The sequence below is a fragment of the Rattus norvegicus genome, chromosome 5 (assembly GCF_021556685.1).
Source record: "Rattus norvegicus strain SHRSP/BbbUtx chromosome 5, alternate assembly SHRSP_T2T, whole genome shotgun sequence".
Classification (NCBI taxonomy): domain Eukaryota; kingdom Metazoa; phylum Chordata; class Mammalia; order Rodentia; family Muridae; genus Rattus; species Rattus norvegicus.
This window is the reverse complement of record NC_141538.1, coordinates 158326124-158350874: the sequence shown is the minus strand read 5'-3', so window position 1 is coordinate 158350874 and position 24751 is coordinate 158326124. Positions and strand designations below refer to the sequence as shown.

General features: G+C 51.8%; 1 protein-coding gene and 1 long non-coding RNA gene across 3 annotated transcripts in view; one reads left to right on the top strand and one right to left on the bottom strand.

Moving 5' to 3' along the window:
* The window catches only part of Igsf21 (immunoglobin superfamily, member 21), a 224638-nt gene that overhangs the window by 175754 nt on the left and 24133 nt on the right, over positions 1-24751 (top strand). For both annotated transcript variants that reach the window (XM_087548484.1, NM_001271454.2), the window contains 1 exon segment: positions 8570-8688. In XM_087548484.1, coding sequence (XP_087404610.1) covers positions 8570-8688 — 119 coding nt within the window.
* LOC148006129 (uncharacterized) lies at positions 6915-16276 on the bottom strand. Its single transcript, XR_015621280.1, has 4 exons — positions 16243-16276; positions 15853-16116; positions 13572-13674; positions 6915-10113 (listed from the first exon to the last, which is right to left on the bottom strand). It is a non-coding gene; the product is annotated as an uncharacterized LOC148006129 (long non-coding RNA).

Genomic DNA, 24751 nt, shown 5'->3' with positions numbered 1-24751 from the left:
AGTGGGCAAACAGATAAAGATGCCCACACGGTGGGATGACGTTCACAGCGAGATCCGCACAATGGCGCGTGACTCAGCCACGACCAGGCAGGAGGTGGTGAGGACAGAGGCCACCCGCAAGTGAATGGCAAGTGAATGAAGAATGGAGTTCCAAGGTTAAAGGCTCCGACCCCAGCTTGGTGTTACACCAAGTTAAAGGAATTTTTTTTTTAACGTAGATGGGTAGAGGGAGTCAGAGATAGAGTGTCAGAGAGAGATAGCGTGAGCGTGTGTGTGTGTGTGTGTGTGTGTGTGTACGCGCGTGCATGTGTGTGCTATGGCACATGTATGTAGGCCAAAGAGCATCTCTCAGAGATAGTTATCTCCTTCCACAACAGTGACGTACTTTCCTATTTGTGGGGTCCCTGCCACTGTGCAGCACACACCTGGTTAGCTGACCCTCAGCTTCCCAATGACTCTCCTGTCTCCACCTCGCATCTCGCCACAGGAGTGCTGGGATTATAGATGTCGCTCTACTGTATCCAGCTCTTCACATGGGTTTGGGAATCAAACTCAACAGGCACTTGAACCCACTAAGCCATCTTTCCAGCCCAGTGGTCAAAGCTTTAAGAGGTGGGGCCTGGTGAGCGGTCTTTAAGTTATTTACCGCATATCCTTAAAAGGGAGAGCGAGACCTGTTTCTTCCTCACTTGTCTTTTCTGGGCTATTCTGCTTCTCCTTGTCACCCATATTTCATCACAGGCCCCAGAGTATCAAGGCCAAACTGTATGAGCTGAAATCTCTGAAACAGTGAGTCCTTACTTTTGTTTAAGGTGATTGTCTCAGGTATTTTCTTACAGCAGCAAAACTAACACAGAAAAGCAACAAGGTTGCAGACCCCATAAGACACAATTGATAGATTGCTCATCCTTGGTAATGTGTTTCCAGGGGACAGAAAAGGAATCTGTGGCCACAGGGCTATATAATGAATCTCTGGTCTTCTTGTTTGTTTGTTTATGTGTTTAAATATGAGGTCTCTGTCTGCGTGAGTGCCTGCATGCCAAAAGAGGGCATCGGATCCTATTATACAAGGTTGTAAGATGCCATGTAGTTGCTAGGACTTGAACTCGGGACCTCTGGAAAAGCCGGCAGTGCTCTTAAGCATGAAGCCATCTCTCCAGCCCCAAATCTGTGGTCTTCTAAGCATGGGGGGGGGGGATGGATTGCAAAAAGGCATGAAGAAGCTTCAGGGCAATGCATGGGGCCATTATGTTGATGGTGGTCATAGTCTCAATAGGCCGGAACCTGTTAAATATGCCTGCCGTGGAGGTCAGCAGTTAGACTTCAAGAAAACTTAGGGCAAAGCTTAAAACCAGCAAGCATGGGGAAGCAGCCCAGTTGGTGAAACACTTGCTGTGTAACTGTGAGGACCTGAGATCGAACATGATGACCATGTAGAAAGCTAGGCATGATAGTGCCCATTTGCTATCCCGGCAATGAGAGGCCAGAGATGGGACGATCTCTGGAGCCCTCTGGCTGGTGAACCTGCTCCCAAAGGACAGTATCTAAGGTTGACCTCTAGCTTCTACGTACACACACACCTGTGTGCATGTGCAGCCACATGCATGTGAACACCCCCTACACACACACACACACACACACACACACACACACACACACACACACAAATGAACAATAATAATAAAAGCAGAAGAAAGTGAAGATAGAGAATTGACTTGGTGGTTAAGAGCACATGCTCCTCTTCGGGAGGACCCAAGTTCGATTCCCGGCGCCATATTAGATGGCTCACAACCACCTGTATCTCCAGCTAGGGGCATTTGTTGCCTCTGGAATTCTGTGCATCCCTGTGCACAGACACGTGCACATAATTAAAGATAAAAATATTAACGTAGCAAAATTTAAAGTGTAGAAAACCCCAGCAGAATGATGAGGCTCTTGGGATACATGCTACACAATGGGAAAACTCACCTAGCACACTACAAAAGCCCCAGAGGCGACAAGGTGGGACTGGCTTATTATTAATCATATTAATTATTAATTATTATTTTTTATTTTATGATGACCTTGTTCCTGAGGCAGGTTCATTACTCTCCAGCTAAGTTCTTCTGAGAAGAAGGGAGGTGTCTATGCAGACAGGACAGAAAAACAAGTGCCCAGTGTCTCCATTCAAGCGTGCATCTCTGTCTGACTCCTGGCTACAGACTAAGCCCTGAGAGCAGCATGAGGCAGTGGCTTAATAATTTGTCTTAAAATTTTAATCAATTAATGGCGCAGGAGAAAGTAGGGCAAGCGCTGAGAGTCTGCCAGGCACGATTTTCTGCATTTGCGTGCTCCTTCACTGGGTCTCTTTAAAGGTCCATCGCTGGCTTTCCCAGTTCCCCAGCAAGGCTACACAGTTGAACCCTGCATCCTTTTCCTGGTCAGGTTCCTAAGTTCACTGCCCGTATTCTGGAAGAGGCTGACACTCTCTTCTCCGTGGCAAATCAAAGCCAGGACAGGAGAGATGAACAGAGGGGCTGAAAGCCTGCTGCACCCTGACAGGAGATCCCCTGGATGCTCTGAAAGCTTGAAAAGAATTCAGAGAAGCACAGAGTCATCTTTTTTTTTTTTTTCAGAAGGGGGAGCATATGACTCTCGTTACCTGGGGAAGTAGCAGGCTCAGAATAGAAACACACAGGGCCAGTGGAGGCCAAATCACTCAGGAAGGAATGAGGAGCAAAGGCAAATACAGTGGGGTAGGGAGAGCGTCTGCCTCCTTACCTGCCTCATTCCGGGGCCCCTACCTGCTCACATCATGACTAGGGTTATGCTACATCTTGTCTGTGTGCCTCAGTTTCCTTTTCTGGGCACTGAGAGGTCATAGCCCTACAAGTAAGGTTCAGTGTATTGGGGAAAAGCTCACTTCGAAACCTCCACTGTGGATATCTGCAAAGGCCAGCACCTCTAGACCTAAAATTCTATGTGGTATTAGTGCCATACCCAATCATCAGATAGGAAAATTGAGGCTCTGAGAGGCCAAACAGACTCAGCAAGTACCACAAGCTGGCCAGGTTCACAAGAGACCCTGGTTCTTAACAACTTTCTGCTGACCTGAAAGTCCAGATACTCGGGAATACTTAGCTAGGGGCCAAGAAGTTTCCAGGGCACCCCTGGACTGGGAGGGGGTGTGGATGAATGGTCAGACACAGAGAGGAAAGATCTGGGTCTGTCTCCACAGAGGATGAACAGCCAGGGCAGCCCTCCTGGCAAAGGCAGCTTGAGAGTTCTATGCACCACCAGGATCTATGTCACTGGACACTCATGCTGCATCAGCCCTAAGTGGTGCCCTTGGATGAGCCCTGGTGGTCTTCCCAATCATTTTGTGAGCTGTGTAACAGATGAGGAAACAGCCTGAGAGAAGTCACATGATTTCCTAAGAGGTACAAATGAGGACCAGGACTGAGCTGGGAATCACATATTAATCCAATAGTCAGATTTAACCTGAGCGTGCCACTCCACTGAACTGCTGGGGTCAGGGATGATGGTTACAGGCTTTCCATGGGGACAGGAAAGAGGGAGACACTCCAAGTAGAGACAGAGTATCTGGGGCCAGAGAGATGGCTCAGCGATTAAGAGCACTGACTTTCAGTTCTCCCAGAGGTCCTGAGTTCAAATTCCAGCATCACATGGTGGCTCACAACCATCTGTAAAGGGATCTGATGCCCTCTTCTGGTGTGCATGAGCTCCAGTGTACTCATATGTAATAAATAAATCTTTTAAAAAAGAGAGAAAGATAGAGTATCTAGCTATCTCTACCCCACCACAAGGCTCAACCTTGCAGGACACACAGGTCTAAATGCTGAGGCACGTGATTGGTCTAGATTCCAGAACATTTATAGGCACAGATCAGAGGGCACACAGTAGGTCCAGAGTCCAGGACACACAGTATGCCTGAATGCCAAGGCATACAGTTGGTCCAAACATCAGAGCACACAGTAGGCTGATATGCTAGGGCATACAGTAGGTCTAGATGTAGTTCACATAGTAGGTCTAGATGCAGGTCACACAGTAGGTCTAAGTCTGTGTGCAGATGTGGCCCTCGGGCCCTGCGCCCTGCAAAAGCCGCAGTGTCCAGCCCTTATCCTCACCTGGATGAGGTTCAGACCAGCAGGCAAAGGCAACGTTTCTGCTCCTCCTGTTCCCTTGTTCCCAGCTTTTCACAAACACAATTACTCGCCCTTCGGAGATGCCGTCAGTGTTGGTAAACTCCAGCCGCTAAACTGCATCGCCCCTATCTGCGCACAAACTCTACAGTTATTAATAGTTTATCGATCTGATCCCAGGCCACTGTTGACGAGAGCGGCCTCCTCCCCACCCCCGCGGCCCCCTGTTGCCTGTGAAGGCCTTCTCTATCCAGCCTGCAGATCAATGCCAGTCAGTGCTGGGGGCTGGGCGGGCTCTGGGCCACTTAATCCACTTTCAGAGAACAACAGCGAAAGCAAGATCTCAGGGTTTGATGAAGGAGAGGAGGCGGTTAGGTCCGGATCAAAGCGGTGACCTGGCAGCTTTGGATCGGAGATGAGAACCAGACAGGATGAGGCTGCGTCCTTCCGTACGGATTCAGACGGTAGCCAAGATAGGAGAAAGGCAGCGTGGGAGTGCCCGGGACACTCTTATCTTGGCTGCTTTCCCGTGATTTAAGATTATCCAAAGTAAAAATGTTATCTTTCAAAGCAGAAACAAGATGTCTGCAGGAAGAACCGGCCATAACAGAAAGGCCAAGACTAGAGGAAGGGATCAGGGGGCCGAGGAGTCTCTGTAGGCAAATCCTGGTCTTTTTTTTTTTTTCTCCCAAATGTTGAGGCAGCTTTCAAAGGAGTTTAGGCTGATGAGGACTTGGTTTGACTTCTTCGTGGAAGGGATATAAAAGGGTCCAGAAACCGCACTTAAACCCCGAGCTTGGCTTCAGGTGAGAAGGGGGGATTGGGGATATAGTGTAGGACCCGTGAAGAGGTGGACGCCCAGGACCCAGCCACTCACTGCCTGGGACTGTGGAACAAGAGCTGTCAAATGTGCTCGGGCTAAGTGATGTGGGTTAATGGCCCGGCCAGGCCAGGCCAGGCATGAAACCTGGAGCCCAGTGAGGGCGCCAAACTGTGCTGTACGAATAGACCCAGATGGGAGGCTGTCTTTTCTTAAAAGCATCAAGTCCATCGTGCTGTCTTCAACACCACCTGTGAGATGCCGCCCACACAACATATTGCTTATGTTACCCTTCCTTGAGCGTGTCATCAAGCAGAATGATTCCTAAACATGTCCCCAGCGCTGGGATCACATAAACATATCTGCATAGACATGCCCATTGGGTGGTCACCTGCACGCCTCCACTTAGGCGTCAGCTGTGCCCCTTACTGTCTGATGACATCACCCAGGAGCCTCTGGCTACACCCGTGTCCCCCCCCCAGCCTGTTTCTTTACACGCCCCCTGCACCTGTCTCCCTCGAAAGGCACTTAAGCAGGTCGACCGCATAATAGACACCTGTGAGGAGAGCCGAAACATGTCACTTAAGGTGTCTGTCACTCAGCTACCAAGCACGTTACTGCTCTCGATCTAGCTGTGCCACAAAGAAGATCATTCCCAGGGGAGACAGGTTCCCTGCTGTTCCCACTGTCAAGGCTCTCGCTTAAGGGAGGAGGAGGCAGGCAGGGGAGGGGGAGCGGCATCTCCCCCCCTCCCCACAAAAAGGGCGCTCCCCGCACTTCAGTCCTTCCTGACAGTGAGGAGACCAGATGGCAACCTCTGTGTAGTCTATGGAAATGAGGGTGTTGTTTATGCTAATGAGCGCTGGGTGCTCTCCGAGGGAGGGGCGGATGGGGAGCTGGCTCAGCTCAAAGTGACAACTGCTTAGGAAGAGGCTAGGAGCCCAGGTGGGGGGAGTGGCGAGCAGCACGTGGCTGGGGGGAGGGGGTGGGAGGGGATGCAGCGAAGTGACTTACAGGCAAAAGAAGCTGACACAGGCTAGAACCTGAGGTTAAACTGTTCATCACATACAAATGAAAAAGAGGCTTGGTGCAGGCAGATGGGGAGGAGGGATGATGGCTCGCACAGAAGGGGCCTCCCAGCTCAGGGGTCACCCAGGAAGAGCCTGGAGCTGACACTGGCCTCTCCATCCCCCATGAGCAGGATCATGAACAAATACAGGTGTCTCCCCTGGTTTCCTGTCCACTTTGGGAACATGAAGATCAATACTGACACAGGGTCCTTGGAAACAGGCCAGTATAGGCTGCGACTTGATGAAATTTAAATTTGCCCAGCTCAGTGCCAAGCTGAGGTGCCTGCTGGTGAAAGCGCTCCATGCCCCTTGGTAAGAATTCTCTCCTCCTGGGGGCATCACAGGATGAGGACTACTCATGCCTCTGGGCAGGTGTGAGCAACATCCTCAAGGGTTTATCGGAGTCCATCTTCACTGTGCTTCTGGGTAGCATTGTCTCCATTTTTTTTTTGGTTCTTTTTTTCGGAGCTGGGGACCGAACCCAGGGCCTTGCGCTTCCTAGGTAAGCGCTCTACCACTGAGCTAAATCCCCAGCCCCATTTTTTTTAAAATAAGAAAGTGGGTGTTCCCCAAAGTCATGAGCTCCAAAAGGGGGGAAGTATAATTTGAACTCAGTTCTTAGAGCGCTTTGTGGTCTAGATGGCAGAAACGGCAGCCATCGTTGTGACTGTACCCTCCGGGAGAAATAAAGGCATACCAAATCATTCTAGCATGACCTGGCCATGTAGACCTTGAGATCTAGATCAGGAGTCATCAGACTGTGCTCTGTTTACCCACAGCTTGTGAACTGAGTATGTCCTAACAATCTTAAATGGTTGGAAGGGGGAAAAGGAAAGCATGAGTGTGTTCTGTGCCAGGAACTTTCTAAGCAGCACAAAGCTTGACAACTACAAGTACAGTTTTATTGGAACCCCAAGCGCACTGATTGGTTGACAGACTCCCTTCAACTGTCTGTGCCCTGTGAGGGAACAGTGAGAAGCCTTAAGTGAGACCACCTTCAAGTAGTCTTATTCGGATTATGTTCTTAAATTGTGTTTGCATGGATGTTTTGCCTGCATATACATATGTGCTCCATGTGTGTGCAGTACCTGTAGTGGCCAGAAGAGGGTGCCCTAGAACTGAAGTTACAGACAGCTATGAGCCACGTGTGGGTGCTGGGAATCAAGCCTGAGTCCTCTGCGAAAACAAGTGCTCTTAACCACTGATCCATCTCTCCCAGTCCCCAAGCTTGTCTGTCTGTCTGTCTGAATTTGGCCATGTGTATCTGTGTCTGGGGCAGGTATTCACATGAGTGCAGGCGCTCACAGGGGTTGGGGGAGAGGTGTCAAATTCCCCCCTTCCCCACAGCTGTTTTGAAGACCAGCCTCAAAGGGGAACGAAGCATGAGGTGTTCGCTCTTGAACCTTTCCAATGAAAACACAAGAGGGAACCATTAGGGGGACTCCCATACCCCAGGCAGAGTCACCACCTCCTAGCCCAGCCTCTGCTGAGCATGGGTGCGTAGCATTGGTCAACCTCCCTGTGTCCACCAGAGTGGGGATTCCTCGGAGACAGGAATTTACATTGTGTTTCTGGGCATAAAATAGCCCCTTGGCAGTATGGAAGGCAGGACTCCAAGGTCCCACATGGTGTTTTAGCTATACAGAGTGGGGAAATCATGACCATCTTGTGTCTCAGTTTCCCTGAGATAATGACCGATCCTGCACCGTGGCTGTGGTAGATTGTATAGGAAAGTACCACCCCACCCCACCCCACCCCACCCCACCCCACCCCACCCCCGTCCCCAGGTTTATATATTTAAGTGCTTGGTCCACAGTTGGTAGAACTATTTGGGAAGGATTAGGAGGTGTGGCCTTGTTGGAGAAGGTGTGTCACTAGGGTTGGGCTTTGAGGTTCCAAAAGCTCATGCCAGATTCTCTCTCTCTCTCTCTCTCTCTCTCTCTCTCTCTCTCTCTCTCTCTCTCTCTCTCCTCTCTCTTCCTGCCTCCTGCCTTCAGGTCAGGGTGTAAATAGCTCTCAGCTACTGTTCCAGCTTCAAGATGGACTAACTCTCTGAAGCTATAAGTAAACTCCCAATTGAATGCTCTCTTTTATAAGTTGCCTTGGTCAAGGTTTCTCTTCACAGCAGCATAACAGTAGGTAAGACAATGGTGGTAATCAGGAATGAGTCGGGCCAGAACTCTCACTGGTGGCAGCTAAACCCAGCCGCTCTAATCCTGCATCACCCACAGGGCTAGGACAGTAACACACGACTAGTCCAGCAGTTGAGTTGCTGCTCCCGGGCACAGATTTGGCTCAGGCTGAACATACACACGCTGGCCACACCCCCTCCTGAGCCGCAGCACCAGCACAGAGCCTGTATATGGTGGGTGATGCACAAATGTGGTCCTTCCTCCCAGCCCAGACCACAGGTGTGCAACGTCTTTGCAGAGTGGATGAGTGGAGCCCGGACAGGTTGGTATACAGGTTGGCCTCCTGGAGCACTGCCTACTCACCCCTGCAATATCAGCCTCATTCTTTCATCTGCTTCTCCGCAGGCTGCCTGAGGTCCGGATCTCAGACAATGGTCCCTATGAGTGCCACGTGGGGATCTACGACCGAGCCACGAGGGAGAAGGTGGTCCTCGCCTCGGGCAACATCTTCCTCAACGTCATGGGTGAGTCAATGCCCCGGGAAGGAAGGGCACAACAGACTGTCCTGAGACACCTTGTTAAATCCCTGTGGTGTCTGTACAGAATCATCTACTGCCCTTGCCTGGGAGGAGGGAAAAGCCAGACCGTGGCGAGCTGTGATTGTGGAACCTGGACCCAGGCACTTCTTGTTAGGGACTCATTGTCTTCCCAGTCTCATGCTGTAAGAACCCAGAGTCTGCTTCATCCCTGACTCTCATAGGCTAGGTATATGAAGGACTGTTTGCTGATTGGATTAGAGGAGTCACAGAGGGAAGAATGGCTGGTGTCCAGGGACGGCAGGCTACCACAGCCTTGAGCTTTTTCACAGAAGGTTGGCAAGGGATGTCAGTCTCTAGAGCCACCCAATTATAGACCCCGTGGCGTGGTAGGGCTAGAGGAGAGAGGCTCCAAGCCTGTGGCTAGTGCAGCTGCTTTCCCCAGCCTGAGGCCAAGGTTGTATCAGCAGAAGCCCCAAGGAGCAAGAGCTATGAGAATCCTCTACAGGGGCTGACTGCCAGAGCCTCTAGGGAGAGGACCCAGAACCTCAGATGTGACACACTGTAGAGACTCCCTCCCTTTTCCTCTTGGGCTTTTCTGGGAGTATTGAAAGTCCAGGAAGTTAGAGAACATTCTGGGCTAAGTATGGAGGCCTCCCCGGTTCTCACTTTGGCTCTGTACCTCTGTTTATGCATCTGTGGCATGGGATGGTCATACTAGTCTCTGTCCAGTTGATGTGTCATTGACTGAATCGACTCTCACCCAGACTCAGTTTCCCCGCTGGAGATGCAAAAGCCATGTTCTGAGTAGTCCCAGGAAGTTGCACCAGCATCATGCTCTTTAGGGCATTCTGTTGTCACTCCTCTGGAGGAGCACTTGGGTTTGGCCTTGACCCAGCCTCCGCGTCTCTGTTTTTCCTATCAAATAATATTTGTCAGGGCAACAAAGCCTGCTAGACTCTGGCAATCGATGAGAACACAAAAGCCCTGCGGAAAGTCCTCGATCTGGGGAAATTGAAAACCCACAAAGGTTTGCAGACCTTGGGAGCAACATTGATTCCACCACCGTAGCTCGGGTAGGAGATGGCACAGCTGGGCAGACTGGCCGGCTCCTCTGACAGAGCATGCTCAGTGCTCAGCCCTGCAAATGGCCACCCTGGGGAAGAAATGCGGCTCAGCCTACACCATCCAGGGTCTCACAGCCCAGTGAGAAATCCAGGCCCCATTGATTACTCGTCAAATGTTTGTGGAACATCCCGGGCACCTTCTCTGTGTCCTTAAGCAGGGACAAACTTTGAATAGAATGAAGCTCCTGTCTTTGGCGAGTTTGCGGTGTAGGATGTGAGCCAGTCAATCCGGGCATAAGACGCATGCGCAGATGAAGCAGTAGCTTTCCAGTGTCTGCAACGGGTGCTAGGAGACACACAGAGTAGAGCGATGGGTAAAGAGGATCCGCAACGGGAGGCCATGCTAACTAGGAGAGGAGGAAGCAGAGAAGGCCAAGTCCCTCTGGGGCCACTGGGTGCTTAGCTAGGTCTTTGTACCTATCCACACATGGTGGCTATCCCACCTCACGGCTAACCAGGAAGGAAGGTCTATCCTGAACCCTGTTTATTTTTGTTCGTTTTGGATTTTGAGACAGGATCTCATGTCGCTCAGGCTGGCCTCAAGCTCGCTACTTAGCCAATGGGGGCCTTAAACTTCCAATCCTCCCTTCTGCTTCTACCTCCCAAGTGCTGGGATTACAGGTGTGTGCCACCATGCTCAGTTTGTGAGGTTCTGGGAACCGAACCCAGGACTTCATGCACGTGAGTACTCTACCCAGCCAGCAACACGCCTGGCCTTATGAGGAACGTTTTGTAGATGCCTTTCTGTGTGAACAGTGTTTATGGCTCTCCAGAGCCTTGAGTCATCTGAGGAGTGAAGGTTCTGGAAGCCTGGGGTGCTTCTGGGAATGGTGTGGGCAAGGAGGGCGTTCTGCCCACTTGACCTCCCAGCCTCCTCTTTAGAGTCCACCCGTCTTTGACTCTGATGTCCACCTGTCTTGCCCTGTAGAAGAAACAGGATCTGCTGCCACCTTGAGAAAGGCAGCAGCCACCCACATGCCATGCCAGCTGTGGAAGTCTCCCCTCTGATGACATTTCGCCCCACCCACCCACCATGTCACTATGGAAGCGTCCTTCCTGTCCTTAGTGGTCTGCACCCAGTGACTCAGCAACTATCAGTCAAAATCTGGGAGGGTATGGCGATGTCTTTGCCCATGAGTTGTTGGGCGCGTGTGTGTTGCGTGTCTTTGACCTTGTGTGTATGCGGAGAGCAGAGGAAGATATTAGGTGTCCTCTGTCACTCTCGGCCCAGTGGCAGAGTCTTTCCATGAACTGGAAGCTTGAGTTTTTCAGCCAGACTGGCAGCTAGCAAGCCCCAGCAGGCCCCTCTCTTCCTGGGAGAGTGTTTACAGGGAAGGGTGCTGGGATCTGACCTCCAGACCAGCTGTTAGCACGGCAGAGTCCCTTAACCGCTGAGCCATCTGTCCAGCTCAAAGAGGCTTTACTTTTAGTCATCCATTTTCTTATGTGAGTGTGTGTGTGTGTGTGTGTGTGTGTGTGTGTGTGCACTCACACATGCATACACTTGCATGTGAGCACCCATGTGTTTGCATGTGTGAAGAGTGCATGTACCTGGGCACCTGCGTATGGACACCAAGCTTGACATCGAGAGTCATCCTCAATCGCTCTCCTACTCTATTCGTGGAGGCAAGGCCTCCCAATTGAACCCAGAGCTTGCTGATGCAACTAGGTCACCACACCTTCCCACCGTTTACATGGACTTGGGGAAAGGGGACTTGAACTCTGGTTCTCACACTTGCACCACAAGCTTTTTAACCCCTGAGCCATCCCCCAGCCCTGAGAGGTTTTCTAAATTATACTTGCAAGGCAGGACAGGACCCCAGGTTTGGGAGTACGGAGAGCCTCTGGCATAGTGGATTGTGTAGCGCCCAGGGCCCGGTCCACCTTCATCAAAACCACTGCACACCATCAGTCCATCCCAGCTGCTCGCGGAGGCCTCTGGGCAGAGATGAAGCTGAGAGAGTGGTTGTAATTTCACGCCTCTCACATCCCGCTATGTGGTGGGAAAGACATTTGGGAGGCCCGTGAGCGACACTCAGGGTGTGTGCTGCATGCAGCCATTAAAATGCTTCTATGCAAGCTGCCGACAAATCCGGAGCCAATGTGAGAGCTGTGTGCTGGGCTCTGGGAATGTGCTCCACACAGTCACGGGAGTGTGGTGAAGCTACCTCCTGGAGATGCAGGTCTTAGGGGTGAACGAGCTAAAGGGCTTGCGTTACAAGCAATTAAACATAATGAGGCCCGGGCTCATCACCCCTACCAGAGCTGAAGTCTTCCTCCTGTGTGGCCAGGGGCAGCACCTTGGTCATAGGTCACGGCATTTTCCCTGCACTGGTCCCACCTCAGCGCACACACCAAGGCTGGTCACATGTCTCTGCAAGGGCTCTTACAGACTGTTGTCCTTTTTTACAGAGCAAGGAACAGAGGCCCTGAGAGACCTGGCATGTGAGGGACAGAGTGTGGGACTAGGAGCTCCTATATGGCTTATCTTGTCCACAACTAGCACCCCTGACTCCCCCCATACTCTCAAGAGAACACCCCTACCTTTGACACGGCTTGTTTGTAACCCAAATACCCACTATCCTGACGTGTAGGCCACAGGCCTCACTCAGAGCACTGGAGCATCTGGCTCTGAGCTCTCCTATAGTGAGGTAGGGCTGTGATACCTGGGCAAGGATGAAGGGTTCTGTGGTGAGAGAGGAAGCATTCACATTGTCTTCATGCCACTTCCCTCTCTGCAATCTCTACCTAGAACAACCCTTCCCCCTTGGCCCCTCCTAACGGAGCACCGAACTTGGCATCCTGCGGACCAGATGACAAACTCCAGTTAAGTCAGTGTCAACTCTGACTCGGATGACACATGCCATTCAACTTCTTTTCCAGTGAAAAGTAAAATAAAATAAAATAAACAATAATACACAACGTCTATTTTTAAAAGACAGACTCTCGGGGCTGGAGAGATGGCTCAGCGGTTAAGAGCACCCGACTGCTCTTCCAGAGGTCCTGAGTTCAATTCCCAGCAACCACATGGTGGCTCACAACCATCTGTAAAGAGATCCGATGCCCTCTTCTGGTGTGTCTGAAGACAGCTGCAGTGTACTTATATATAATAAATGAATAAATAAATCTTTAAAAAAAAAAAAAAGACAGACTCTCATGTAGCCCAGGCTGGCCTCAAACTCATTGTTGCAACCAGCCCCAACCTGAACTTTTCTTTTGAAAATTCACCTATTTTTATTTTATGCCTGTGAATGTTTGGTCTACATGTGTCTGTGCATCACATGCATAAAAACATGTATGCAGCGCCTACAGAAGCCAGAAGAGGGTGTCAGAGTCCCTAGAACTGGAATCACAAGTGGTTGTTAGCTGTTGTGTGGGTGTGGGGAATTGAACCTGCGTCCTCTGCAACAGCAAGCAGCCAGTGCTCTTAACCACTGAGCCAGCTCTCCAGCCTCTGGAGCTTTTCATCTTCCTGACTCTTTCTCCCAAGGGATGGAAGTATAGGCTGCACCATGCCTGGTTTTCTGAGGTGCTGAGGACAGAACTCAGGGCTTGACGCATGCTCTGTAAGACTTCACCAGCTGAGCCCAGAACAATAGATCAGAAAATGACTCCTGTCCTCAGGGTCCCTTTCCCATCCAGTCTTCATTTGGGAAGTGTTTATTAAAGAGCTAGCAAGCATGTCCAACCCTCAGTGCAGACAGTGTGTGTGGCCCCAGTCATTCACCAGCATCTGGAACTCACCTGAAACGCTAGGAGATACACGTCACAGTTTATAGATGACATCATATGGCAAGGTCAAAGGAATGGACATGCCTGTGGCACATTCCAGGTATCGCCCTGTGCACTGGAACAAGAGAGACAAAAGTGTTGTGTACTTCAGGTGCAGGGTGGGCTCGGAGCATGTACAACAATCATACGATGTGCCCAAAAGTGGTCAGGAACTAGCAGAGAGGTGGTGATCATTCTGGACACAGCCCCTTGGAGAAGGTGGCATTTGGAGAAGGTACGATGGTCGCTGAGTAGTTCCTTAGTCAGCAGCCCCTACCCCCAATTCTGCACTAAGCCAGGAGTCCAGCAGAGAGTGAGACAGGGTCCTCACATCTGTGACCTGCCTTCCAACAGTGATGGCACAGGTTGAGATGCCCACATGGGAACTGTACGTTCATTTCCCAGGCCTGCCTGGAGCTTGGTGCTAGATGGCGGCCATAGTGACTGGTGGCTAATGACTGTCACCACACCACCCTCACCAATCTGTTCCCTGACACATGCCTCCTTCATGCAAGTTGGTCTCTGCATCATACGCTACTTCTTTCCAGGAGGCCTGTCTACTTTTCTTTCCTTCTGATTTATTTTATTTTTTGGAACCAAGGGTGACCTTGAACTTGCGGTATTCTTGTGTCTACCTCCAGATGGCCGGGTTTAGAGACATGTGTTGGCACAGCAGGTTTATACAATTCTGGGGATCCGACCCAGGGCTTGGTGCGTGCTGGGCAAGCACTGTACCAGTGGAGTCACGTCCCAGTCTGCTCTCTACCCTTCCTCCTTCTGAGGACACAGGTCCTTAGCTTAAGACGCACCCTGACGCAGTGCATCTCAGTCTAATTACATGCATAAGGTCACACTCTCGGGGACTAGACCTTAGGACTCACCATAGGTTTGGGGAAACAAAGTCAAACCACGACAGTAATGGAGCGAGGAGGAAGGAGGCTGTGATTGGGAAGCCACTGCTCTGTGTTCCCAGAGACATGGTCACCCATGGTTGTGCGGTTAACACGTCAGGCTCGACTGTTCACGTCCTCTCTCAAGGACACTCAGGTGCTCAACTAGGTAGTCCTGCTGCTTACCCTTTAATAGAGAGGGAAAAGAAAGGCGGCGTTCCTTGCCTGGTTTCCCTAGCCAGAAAATAGGGGGCGGGGGTGGGGACGAAGATTTATCCTAGGCCATCACTATTAATCTTAGTCCTGGTCACTGTTTTATTGCTGTGAAGAGACACCACAACCACTGGCCATTTCTCTTATAAAAGAAAGCATTTAATGGTGGCTGGCTTATGGTTCAGAGGTTTAGTCCATTATCATCGTGGCAGGAAGCCTGGCAGCGCACAGGCAGCCATGGTGCCAGAGAGGTATCTGAGAGGTTCTACATATGGATCTGCAGGCATCAGAGAGAGAGACGGAGTCGCTGGGCCTGGCTTGGGCTTTAGAAACCTCAAAGCCCACCTCCGGTGACACACTTCCTCTAACAGGGCCACAGCTCCTAAATCCTTCCAAAAAAGGCCGCTTCCTGGTGACTAAGCATTTAAATACATGAGGCTAGGTGGGCATTCCTATGCAAACTACCACACCACCCACTCTGAAGAGAGCTTACCAAGCAGTGGGCCCTGGTGGTGTCAAGACTTCCTCTTTGAGGAACAATGTTTCATGAACAATGAAAGTTTGTTCATTGGATAGAGGCATAGCCTAGCAAGGGTAAAGCCCTAGCATGCATTCCCTCATAAACTGGCCCTGGTGGTGGCCACCCATACTTCCAGTAGGTAGGAGCATGAGGACTTCAAGGCTATCCTCAGCTAATGAGAGCTTGAGGCCAGCCTGGGCTACATGAGACTCTGGCAAGAGTGAGAAGGAGCAATCCTCCTCTCAGGAATCCCCCAATCCCCGCTCTCTTTAGAGCTGCCCCATGAGGCTAGCATAGTGAACTTGGATGGTTTCCACACCCAGAGCCCCAGAGAGCAGTGCTAGGGTGTGATACCCCAACACTGGTATGTGTGCTTTCCAAGGTGTCCTGCACAGCTTTTCTTGTGGCTGGTGTTCATTCCCACCCCCACCACACCCCACCTTGCTATTTTATTCAATGGTCCTATCGAGTGATAACTCACGCCCCACCATTCATTTAATGTGTCCCATTTACCTCAGGACCCCGCAGCCGCCGCCATAGTCCCTTCTAAAATGTTCCCATCACTCCCCAAAGAAGCCTCGTGACCATGACCACACAGTCACCATCCCCCCGCCCCCCAGGCTTTTCTTACTGTGGATCTTTCAGGATCTTCGGTGAGCGGCTTCTGTCGTTAGTGTTCTCACAGTTACTGCGTGGTGCATCGTGTGCCAATGCTTCGTTCTTCCTTTAGTGTTAAGCTGCATCCTGCTGTATGGGTTTCCCTTATTCTCAGATCTTCTGTCTGGGGAGGGGCTTCGGGTTTTCCCCGTCTTGTGGTGCTCACTAGTCACGCCACTGTGAACACCCGTGAACAAGTTATTGTGCGAACAGAGCTTCTGCTTCCTCTTCTCTGTGCCTGTAAATAGCCTGAAAGACCTCCGGAGAGGACCTTTCCCTCAGGAGGAGACCCCAAGCGCCCAATGACCGAGCCAAGGCCACTCGGATGCAATCAGCAAGAGGGTTTATTGGAAAACACAGGTACCTGCGGGCACACAGTCTCTTCAGAGGACTTGCACGCCCAGCAGCTCCAGCATGGGGCTTTTATAGGGTTTGGGGAAGCAGAAGCGGGTGTACAGAAGCAGATGCATAGTTACGGGGATTTGTGGATTTAAACGAGGCATATAGACATGTTCACATATGATTGGTTATTTCACATGATGAGGTAATAAGGTATAGCTACACACATTGGCAGGTTTGAATCATATTCGAATGAGGTTGTATGAATGAACATGGTAAAAGAGTACGTGCGGGCTGGGACGTCCTGAATGTCGGGGGATAGGGGCTTATCCCTTCCTGCCAGATCCGGTACTCCTAGTCTGTTCTGTATTCCTTTCCTTTTATGGTCTGTTAGTTTTAACCGTGACTCGGCCCTAGGTATCTGGGCGTGCCTGGGCTCGTTCAAGCCTGTTGCAGCTCTGAGTTAAGACTCATGGGGTGGGTCTTTCAGGCCAAGAACCGGTGTGAACCAGTGTGAACTGGTGTGAACCGGTGTGAACCCGTGCATAGCCTTTTAAGAGGATAGCAGGAAGCTTTTGCAGCCGTGTGCCTGGAATTTGGGGAAATTGGGGAGGAGCTCTTTGCTATTGCTTCACTTGGTTTGGTGTTTCTGACACACAAAACGCAGGCTGCCCTTCACTCATGGCAATCCTACTGCCTCAGTCCCCCACCCCACCCCTGGGATTGTGTGAGACTTCAACATGCCTGCCTATCTTAGGCTTCCCAGCGGTGTCTGAGGAACCCAAATTCTTGTCAACACTTGTTATGAAAAGCCAGGGGTCTTTTTTAGTCTACCCATCCGTCCTGGTGATGGGAGGAGATGGCATCTCCTCACAGGTGTGAACCTCGCCCCTCTGCAGGGGCCTCCTTGGCGGTGTCCTATCTCCCCAGGGACTGGCCAATTCCTAGGCTTTAGTCCTGTGTTGTTTTGCTGTAAGAGCCCGTGATCTCTGCACACCGCTCTCCCATCCTGTAGGCTTCGCTTTCAGGGGGCTGACCTCAGAAGAACAGAGGGCTTCGATTCCACCCAGAGGTCCGTTCCATCTGCTTCCCTTTTACTGCCCTGTTGTTAGTAACTCCGTTAGGGAGCCCTTGGCTAGTGCCAGACTTTGCCGCATACTTTTCTTCTAAGAGTTTTTATGACTTTAGCTCTTTCACTGGGCAGACAGTGCCTGCTGAGTTGTTGTTTAGATGGTGAGAGAGAGGGGTCCAGATGTCCCTGCAATTCCTGTGGCAAGTCATCCATCCCACTGAACTCGCCCAGCCCAGCTAGCAAGCACACACTAGGGTGGGAAGTTCTCTTAGTTTGGATCCGATCCGTACACAGATGGCAACTGGGTCTCACCCCATTTGTGGGGCTGTACCTTGCCCTCTGATGAACAAAGGGGAAGATATGACAGGAAGATATGAAGTCTCAGAACTATCCAGGGTTTGGGTAAAATGCAGGTGCTTTATGGAGTACTGTCTCTTGGTGGGCAAGCCATCATATATATACATATATGCCAGACATTATACAAATATATATATAATGTATTGGTAGTTGACTTGTGTGTATATCTTTGTGAGACTGTCACCCCTGGAACAGACATTATGAGCTGCTGTGTGGGCGCTCAGAATTGAACCTGGGTTCACTGGAAGAGCAGCCAGTGCTTTTAATCTCTGAGCTGCCTCTTCAACTGGGCAAATAAAATGTTTCTCACACACCTGGCTTGGTTTTTTTTTTTTTAAAGTTTGCTTATTTCATTAATTTCTGAGTGCCCCCTGCATGAGCTTCTGTGTACCGCCTGCATGCAGGTGCCCACAGAAGCCAGGGGGCACCTCACCCCGTGAGCTGCAGTTACGGGCAGTTGTGAGCCACCTCATATGGGCATTACAAACTCAAACACAGGCCCTTTGCGCGTGCAATATGCTCCTAACCGCTGAGCCGTGTCTCCAGCCCCCACAACCGGCTTTTTATTGTGGGTGTTAGGATCCAAATTCAGATCCTCATGCTTATCCAAAAAGCATCTTGCCCACTGCGCTGCCCCTCCCCAACCCTAACACTTCCAGAACTCTCCATTCTGTCTCACAGGTGTGTGTGTGACAGCCCTGGTGCACACCTGTGAGAGGCTTGGCAGCCATGTGGCCTTGGGCACTGGGTTTGGGGAAGATGGAGTAATCCAGTTATTCCAGCTCCCCCAGGGAAAGAAACTTGCCCTGATGGATGGAAGCTTCTAGAAGAGAGGAAGCAGGGGGCTGGGGATTTAGCTCAGTGGTAGAGCGCTTGCCTAGGAAGCGCAAGGCCCTGGGTTCGGTCCCCAGCTCCGAAAAAAAGAACCAAAAAAAAAAAAAAAAAAAGAAGAAGAAGAAGAGAGGAAGCAGGACTCTCTAAGGATCAATGGAGGCCACTCTGCCTCCTTGAGGTCTAGCTCGAGCACAACCCAGTGCCCTTCTCCAAAACGGCAAATTCCCAAGATGGGTCATTGGTAGAGTTCCCTCTTGTCTTGAATATCATTCTACTGCGGTGACAGAACACCATGACTAAGGCAACTTACAGAAGAGAGAGTTAATTGGGGCTCACAGTTCCTGAGGGTGAGTCCATGATGATCCTGGTTGGGGGCTGGGGGTGGGGGAGCATGGAAGCAGGCAGGCAGGTGTGGCTCTGAGGCTGTAGCTGGAAGCCCTATCTTGAGATACAACCCTGAGGCAGAAAGAAGGCGACACCACACAGGGAATGTTGGTGAGTCTTTTGAAACCTCGAAGGCATCCTCTCATGACACACCTCCTCTAAGAAGATCACACACTCCCTAATCCTTCCTGAACAGTTCCACCAACTCAGGACCAAGTGTTTAAACACGTGAGCCTAGGGGAGACATCCTCATGCAAATCACCACACCTCTCAAGAAGAAAGCACTTGCCCAGGACAGAGGGAGTTGGGAGTCCAGGGGGCACAGCCAGCCGTGGGTAGGAACACCCTGCACAGCTCTGAGGTTCCTGGCAGGGGCTGCTGAGAGGCAGGGCTCACAGCTGCAGGATCTTACACCCCAGGGAGCCTGCTGGGAGGAAAATGATCAGCTCCAGCCGGGACTGGGAGCCTGAGGAGATGAGCCAACCTCTGGGCACACACTAATTACAGTAAACATCCAGGCCACAGCTGCAGAGAACTGGGGAGAACTCAGAACCCAGATGTGCTGGGAAGTCAGGCTGTGAGCCCCCAACCCTTACCCCCTGTCTCAGAAACTCTCAGATCCTTGGGTCATCCAGAAGCTAGCAAGCCAGATCTGTGACCTGTCTCCTGGGTTAGGGTTAGGGACAAACCAATGTTGCATGTCCCCCAACCCATGCCTGGGCAATCAATCCCCAATTGGAGAATTGCCATCAGATAGATTAGATCCATTATGTGGATGAGGCACATCTTGTGGATGAGAGGCATGGAAGGTCTTGTGTTTGAATCTAAACTTTCTACCCATTCCCGAGACTGTCTACTAAGTGTTTATTAGCCACCAGGCATGGCCCAGCACCTGATGGATCCTGGGTAGCAGCCCTATATGTGAGGTCTGTCACTTGTTTTCTGTTTCCCAAATGGGGAAAACCAGGTTGAGGAGCTGTGCCCAGACAGGCAAGTCTGAGTAGGGTAGGACAGCAATTTCCAACCTGGTGGGTCTCCACCCCTTTGGGGGTTGAGCAAGCCTTTCACAGGGGTCGCATATCAGCCATACTGTGTATCAGATATTTACATCACAACGCCTAACAGTAGCAAAATTGCAGCTATGAGGTAGCAACGAAAATAATTTTACGCTTGGGGGTCACCACAGTGTGAGGAACTGTATTAAAGGGTTTCAGCATTAGGAAGGTTGAGAACCATTTGAAGCCACTAATGTGGAAACCACCAGGGCAGTGGGCTCTCTGTGAAGGTGTGTGGATGGGAGCTGACCGTGCAGGGCAGAAGCTGAGCGCTGGTCATGTGTCCAGGAAGAACTGTACAGACAGCAAAGGGGCAGGTCACTAAGGGGGCGACACAAAGGGGCATGGGTAAGTGTCACACCACGCCTGTGGCCTGGCTTCAAGAGAGCAAGAAGGGAAAAGGGGGCAAGATAAGGTCCCCAGTGACTTTAATGGGTCATTAACTTAATGCCTACATCTTCAAGTTCATACAACCCAGGCTTCCTGAGCAACACAGACCTGGTAGAGGGAGGGTTAAGTCTTTTCTCTGCCACCCTTCCTATATTAATCTTGGAACCTCCTCTGTTCTTTTCTATTCTTCCGCTGCCCTACCACCGAGCTCACTGAGCGCCATTTTAGCCTGCTGTGCCCTCCACCTCTCAATGGATTATGACCTGGAATGTTGCTTCATTTCCCCTGGGCCTTGGTCTTCCTGTCTGCTAAGTGGGGTTATAGTAGTATCTTCCCACTGGGGCACCAGCATGTGATGATCAAATAGAGCCCTGTGCCCCAGTCCCACAGTGACAGCATTTCTCCCCCCTCCCCACCCCAACTCTTGGGCCAGCACCCTATCCTGTCAGCATCAGCTTCAGCAGGGGCAGGGCACAGGTGACAGCTGTAGGAATTGCTAACAGCCAGGGGTGGATCTCTCAGCAGGATGGTGGCAATTCTGTCCCCTCCCAGGGGGTTGGCTGCCAAGTGATGGGAGAGCACGGAGCCAGCACCCCACCCTGACCCACCCCTTCTAGTCTCCCTGTTATGTCATCTTTTAGTGGGTCCTCTTCCCTGGAAATGGGTCTCCTCCCCCATGAATAACATAGTGCCCATGAGGAGACAGGAAGTACTCAGCCTGCTAAAACAGGAAGTGCTCGCCTCACACACTATATACAGCCATTGCGAAGGTGCCGAGCAGGCATAGAAAAGCAGAGACTACCCAAGCCAGCTCCAGGACTAAATAGTGAGCACAGCATGCAGCATGAGGGACCATTCTGTGCACAACAGCCCCCATGGGGGCCAGCTGGAGGGAGGGGTCGGGCGTGAGATGCCCGGCAAGACTGGGCACAAGGTTGAGATGTTCATCTGCGAAGGTACCAGGGCAGTCATAAAACCTCATTTAGTGTCCCCAGTTTCGGGGATTTGGGACAGACAGCAAATGCCCAAGCACCCTTCCTGTCAAACAGATAGATCTTCCAAGGTGGGGAGCTAGATAGGCAGTTTAGGGCCTGAGGTAGCGGCTGGGCTGCACTGGGCTATGCTGTGCTGTGCTGTGCTGTGCTGGGCTGTGCTGGGCTGTGCTGGGCTGTGCTGGGCTGGGCTGTGCTGTGCTGTGCTGGGCTGGGCTGGGCTGTGCTGTGCTGTGCTGTGCTGTGCTGGGCTGGGCTGGGCTGTGCTGTGCTGGGCTGGGCTGGGCTGTGCTGGGCTGTGCTGGGCTGGGCTGTGCTGGGCTGGGCTGGGCTGGGCTGGGCTGGGCTGGGCTGGGCTGGGCTGGGCTGTGCTATGCTGGGTTGGGCTGTGCTATGTTAGGCTGGGCTGTGTTGTGCTAGGCTGGGCTGTGCTGGGCTGGGCTGTGCTGTGCTGTGCTGGGCTGTGCTGGGCTGGGCTGGGCTGGGCTGGGCTGGGCTGGGCTGGGCTGGGCTGGGCTGGGCTATGCTGGGCTGGGCTGTGCTGGGCTGGGCTGGGCTGGGCTGGGCTGGGCTGGGCTGTGCTGGGCTGGGCTGTGCTATGCTGGGCTGGGCTGTGCTATGCTAGGCTGGGCTGTGTTGTGCTATGCTGGGCTGTGCTGGACTGGGCTGCGCTGGGCTGCCATGAGGGTCCAGTCCAGAGGACTCAGGCCTAGGCCCTCTAAGGCAGGTATTAACATACCTAGAGCCCGACACTGTTGTCTTGAGTACCTGGAAACAGCTGGGGGTCAAGAAAATGACTGATCTCCACTCCAGGCATCCGCCCACCCACAGCCTTCCAGTTGCCAAAGTCACCTGCTGAGTGCCAGTGTGGCTAGGCAGACAGATGGTATGAGCTCAGAGGGGTGCTCTGAGTGAACTGGCAAGGACAGTCACTTCCCAGCTTCAGCCCCAAAGGTCTGTGTCTGCTGCCTGCCTCCTGCCCAGGTTCCTCGAATTCCCCGTCCACCTTCTTCAAACAGGGCTTTGCCAAGTTGGGGTGCCCTTGACAGAAGCCCGCTGTGCACCCAGAGAGACCCAAGCAAGCACATTCTGTCAGCCGGCCAGCTCCTGAGCCCCTTTCGAGGAAAGAGGGACAAAGATATTTCAGCCAGGGGCAGCGGGCCAGCCAAATGCCCACTGGATGATAGGTAGCCCCTACCAGACACGAACGTGGGCAGCGTGAGGTTCCCAGGCGCACTGTTAGCTGGCACTCCAGCAGCTTGGACATCAACAGGTCCCATTTCACAGAGGAGGAAACTGAGTTGGTTCCTGAGAGGAACTCAGTCAGCCTCAGATGCCGGTCTTTCTCCTCAGGGGACTTAATGCTTAAGCTGCAGATGGACACACAGCCACTGAAGCCCCTCCTCCGTGAGGTCTGGGAAACTGCATTAGCTATCTCCACCAAGCAGATGGCTTGGTCAAATGGCACATACGTCTGTGAATGTAGGGTCCCTGGGACCACAGAGCCTGTGGCCTCCCCACTCCTCCCCAGGGACCTCAGTCAAGGGGAAGAGAACAGGTCACGTGTCCCCTCATCTCTAATTCACAAAGACTGCCTCAAGCACGCGCTCTGCACCTGCAGCACTGAAGGGAGGAGTCCTCGTCTTTCTACAGAGCGCCACCTAGGGGAGAGATCGTGTCAGTAGCGGGCAACCAGGGAAGGGTGGTTATCAGTGCAGACTTACCCCAAATTCTTTTTTTTTTGGTTCTTTTTTTTTTTTTTTTTTTTCGGAGCTGGGGACCGAACCCAGGGCCTTGCACTTCCTAGGTAAGCGCTCTACCACTGAGCTAAATCCCCAGCCCCTCCAAATTCTTTAAACTTAGTAATACATAACCTTTGTGGCACAGGTCTTCCCCACTTTGGTCAATGAGGAAACTGAGGCCCCAAAAGATTATCTATCATGACCAAGATCACGCAGTGAGTCAGCGGCAAGCCCCATAGCCCGGTTCCAGAAGCTTCTATACAGCCCCTCACTGAATCTTCCTGAGCCAAACAAAAGCGTCTCATTTCATCCCCTTAAACTTCGCAGCCAAGTGGCTACAAGCCTCCAAGTCCCGCCCACCTTCTGGACCTTCTGCCCTTGTCCCGAGAGCGCCTGGAGGTTTGCACAGGCGCACGGCTCTGCCTCCCAATTCCCAAACGAGCATGTCCGCAGGAGCCCCGTTAAACCCTGACAAGTGTTAGGTCAGCAGTACAATGCTTTATTCTCACACCACCCGGAGCAGGAGTTAGTGTCTCTGGCAGAAGGTAGGCAGGCTACCCTTCCTGGGACAGGACCCTTAATTACCTGGGGTAGGCAATGCTGGAGCTGCAGTGTGCCTTGGCCCAGGGTTGTAAAGCGAACAGAAGTCTGGGTTTTCAGGGTTCTGGTGTTCCCATAGCCCCATCTGAGGAGCAAGAGAGCCTGGAGCAGGAAGAGTGAGGGGCTGGCAGTGTGGGAACCAACTGGCCCTGAAGGGAATGGACTGAGAAAACACAATCCCAGCACCATGTATTGTAGGGGAAGCTGAGACCAAGGTCATGCTGCAAGTGGCCTCATCCTGGGGCTCACAGTCCTGGCTGCTGATCTGGAGGCAGTGGATTCCTGGACTTGGTTTCCCTATCTGTCCAGAGGGAGGCAGGGTTTCTTCATTCACTTTTAGTTACTAAAGCCTTGGTTGACTGAGGCTCAGGATGAGCCAAGCCTTGGGCAGAGTTCTTCAAAGATGTTCTAACAGAAGCTAACATGAGGAGGCTAGTAGGATTATTCCCATTTTACAGAAAGGGAAACTGAGACTGAAAGGTTCCAAGGGCTGCTGTGTGCACCCAGGGTCTGATCTACAAGCTCCGGTCCTGGCACAGGGCTGGAAGGCCCATTCTCTTCCTCAAGGAGTCCATGGCTGACAGGGAGCTGGGCAGGAAACCAGGTTCCTGGAAGACCAGGGATGGGAGTAATGGGGGAAGACTAGAGTGTAAGCGGAGGCAAGTGGGCATCATAGACAGCAGTCTCACCCTGGGTGGTGCTAGTTCTAGCTGGTAAAAGCATCCATGGTGCCAGACAGAGGAAGGGAAGGGTAGTCTACACCCTTCAGCTGTGTCTTAGTGCCTTAGTTAGGGTTTTACTGCTGTGAACAGACACCATGACCAAGGCAAGTCTTGTAAGGACAACATTTAATTGGGGCTGGCTTAGAGATTCAGAGGTTCAGTCCATTATCATCAAGGTGGGAACATGGCGGCATCCAGGCAGGCATGGTGCAGGAGCTAAGAGTTCTACATCTTCTTCTGAAGGCTGCTAGAAGACTGGCTTCCAGGCAGTTGAGGTAAGGGTCTTATAGCCCATGCCCTTAGTGACACAGCTACTCCAACAAGGCCACACCCACTCCAACAAGGCCACACCTCCTAATAGTGCAACTCCCTGGGCCAAGCATATT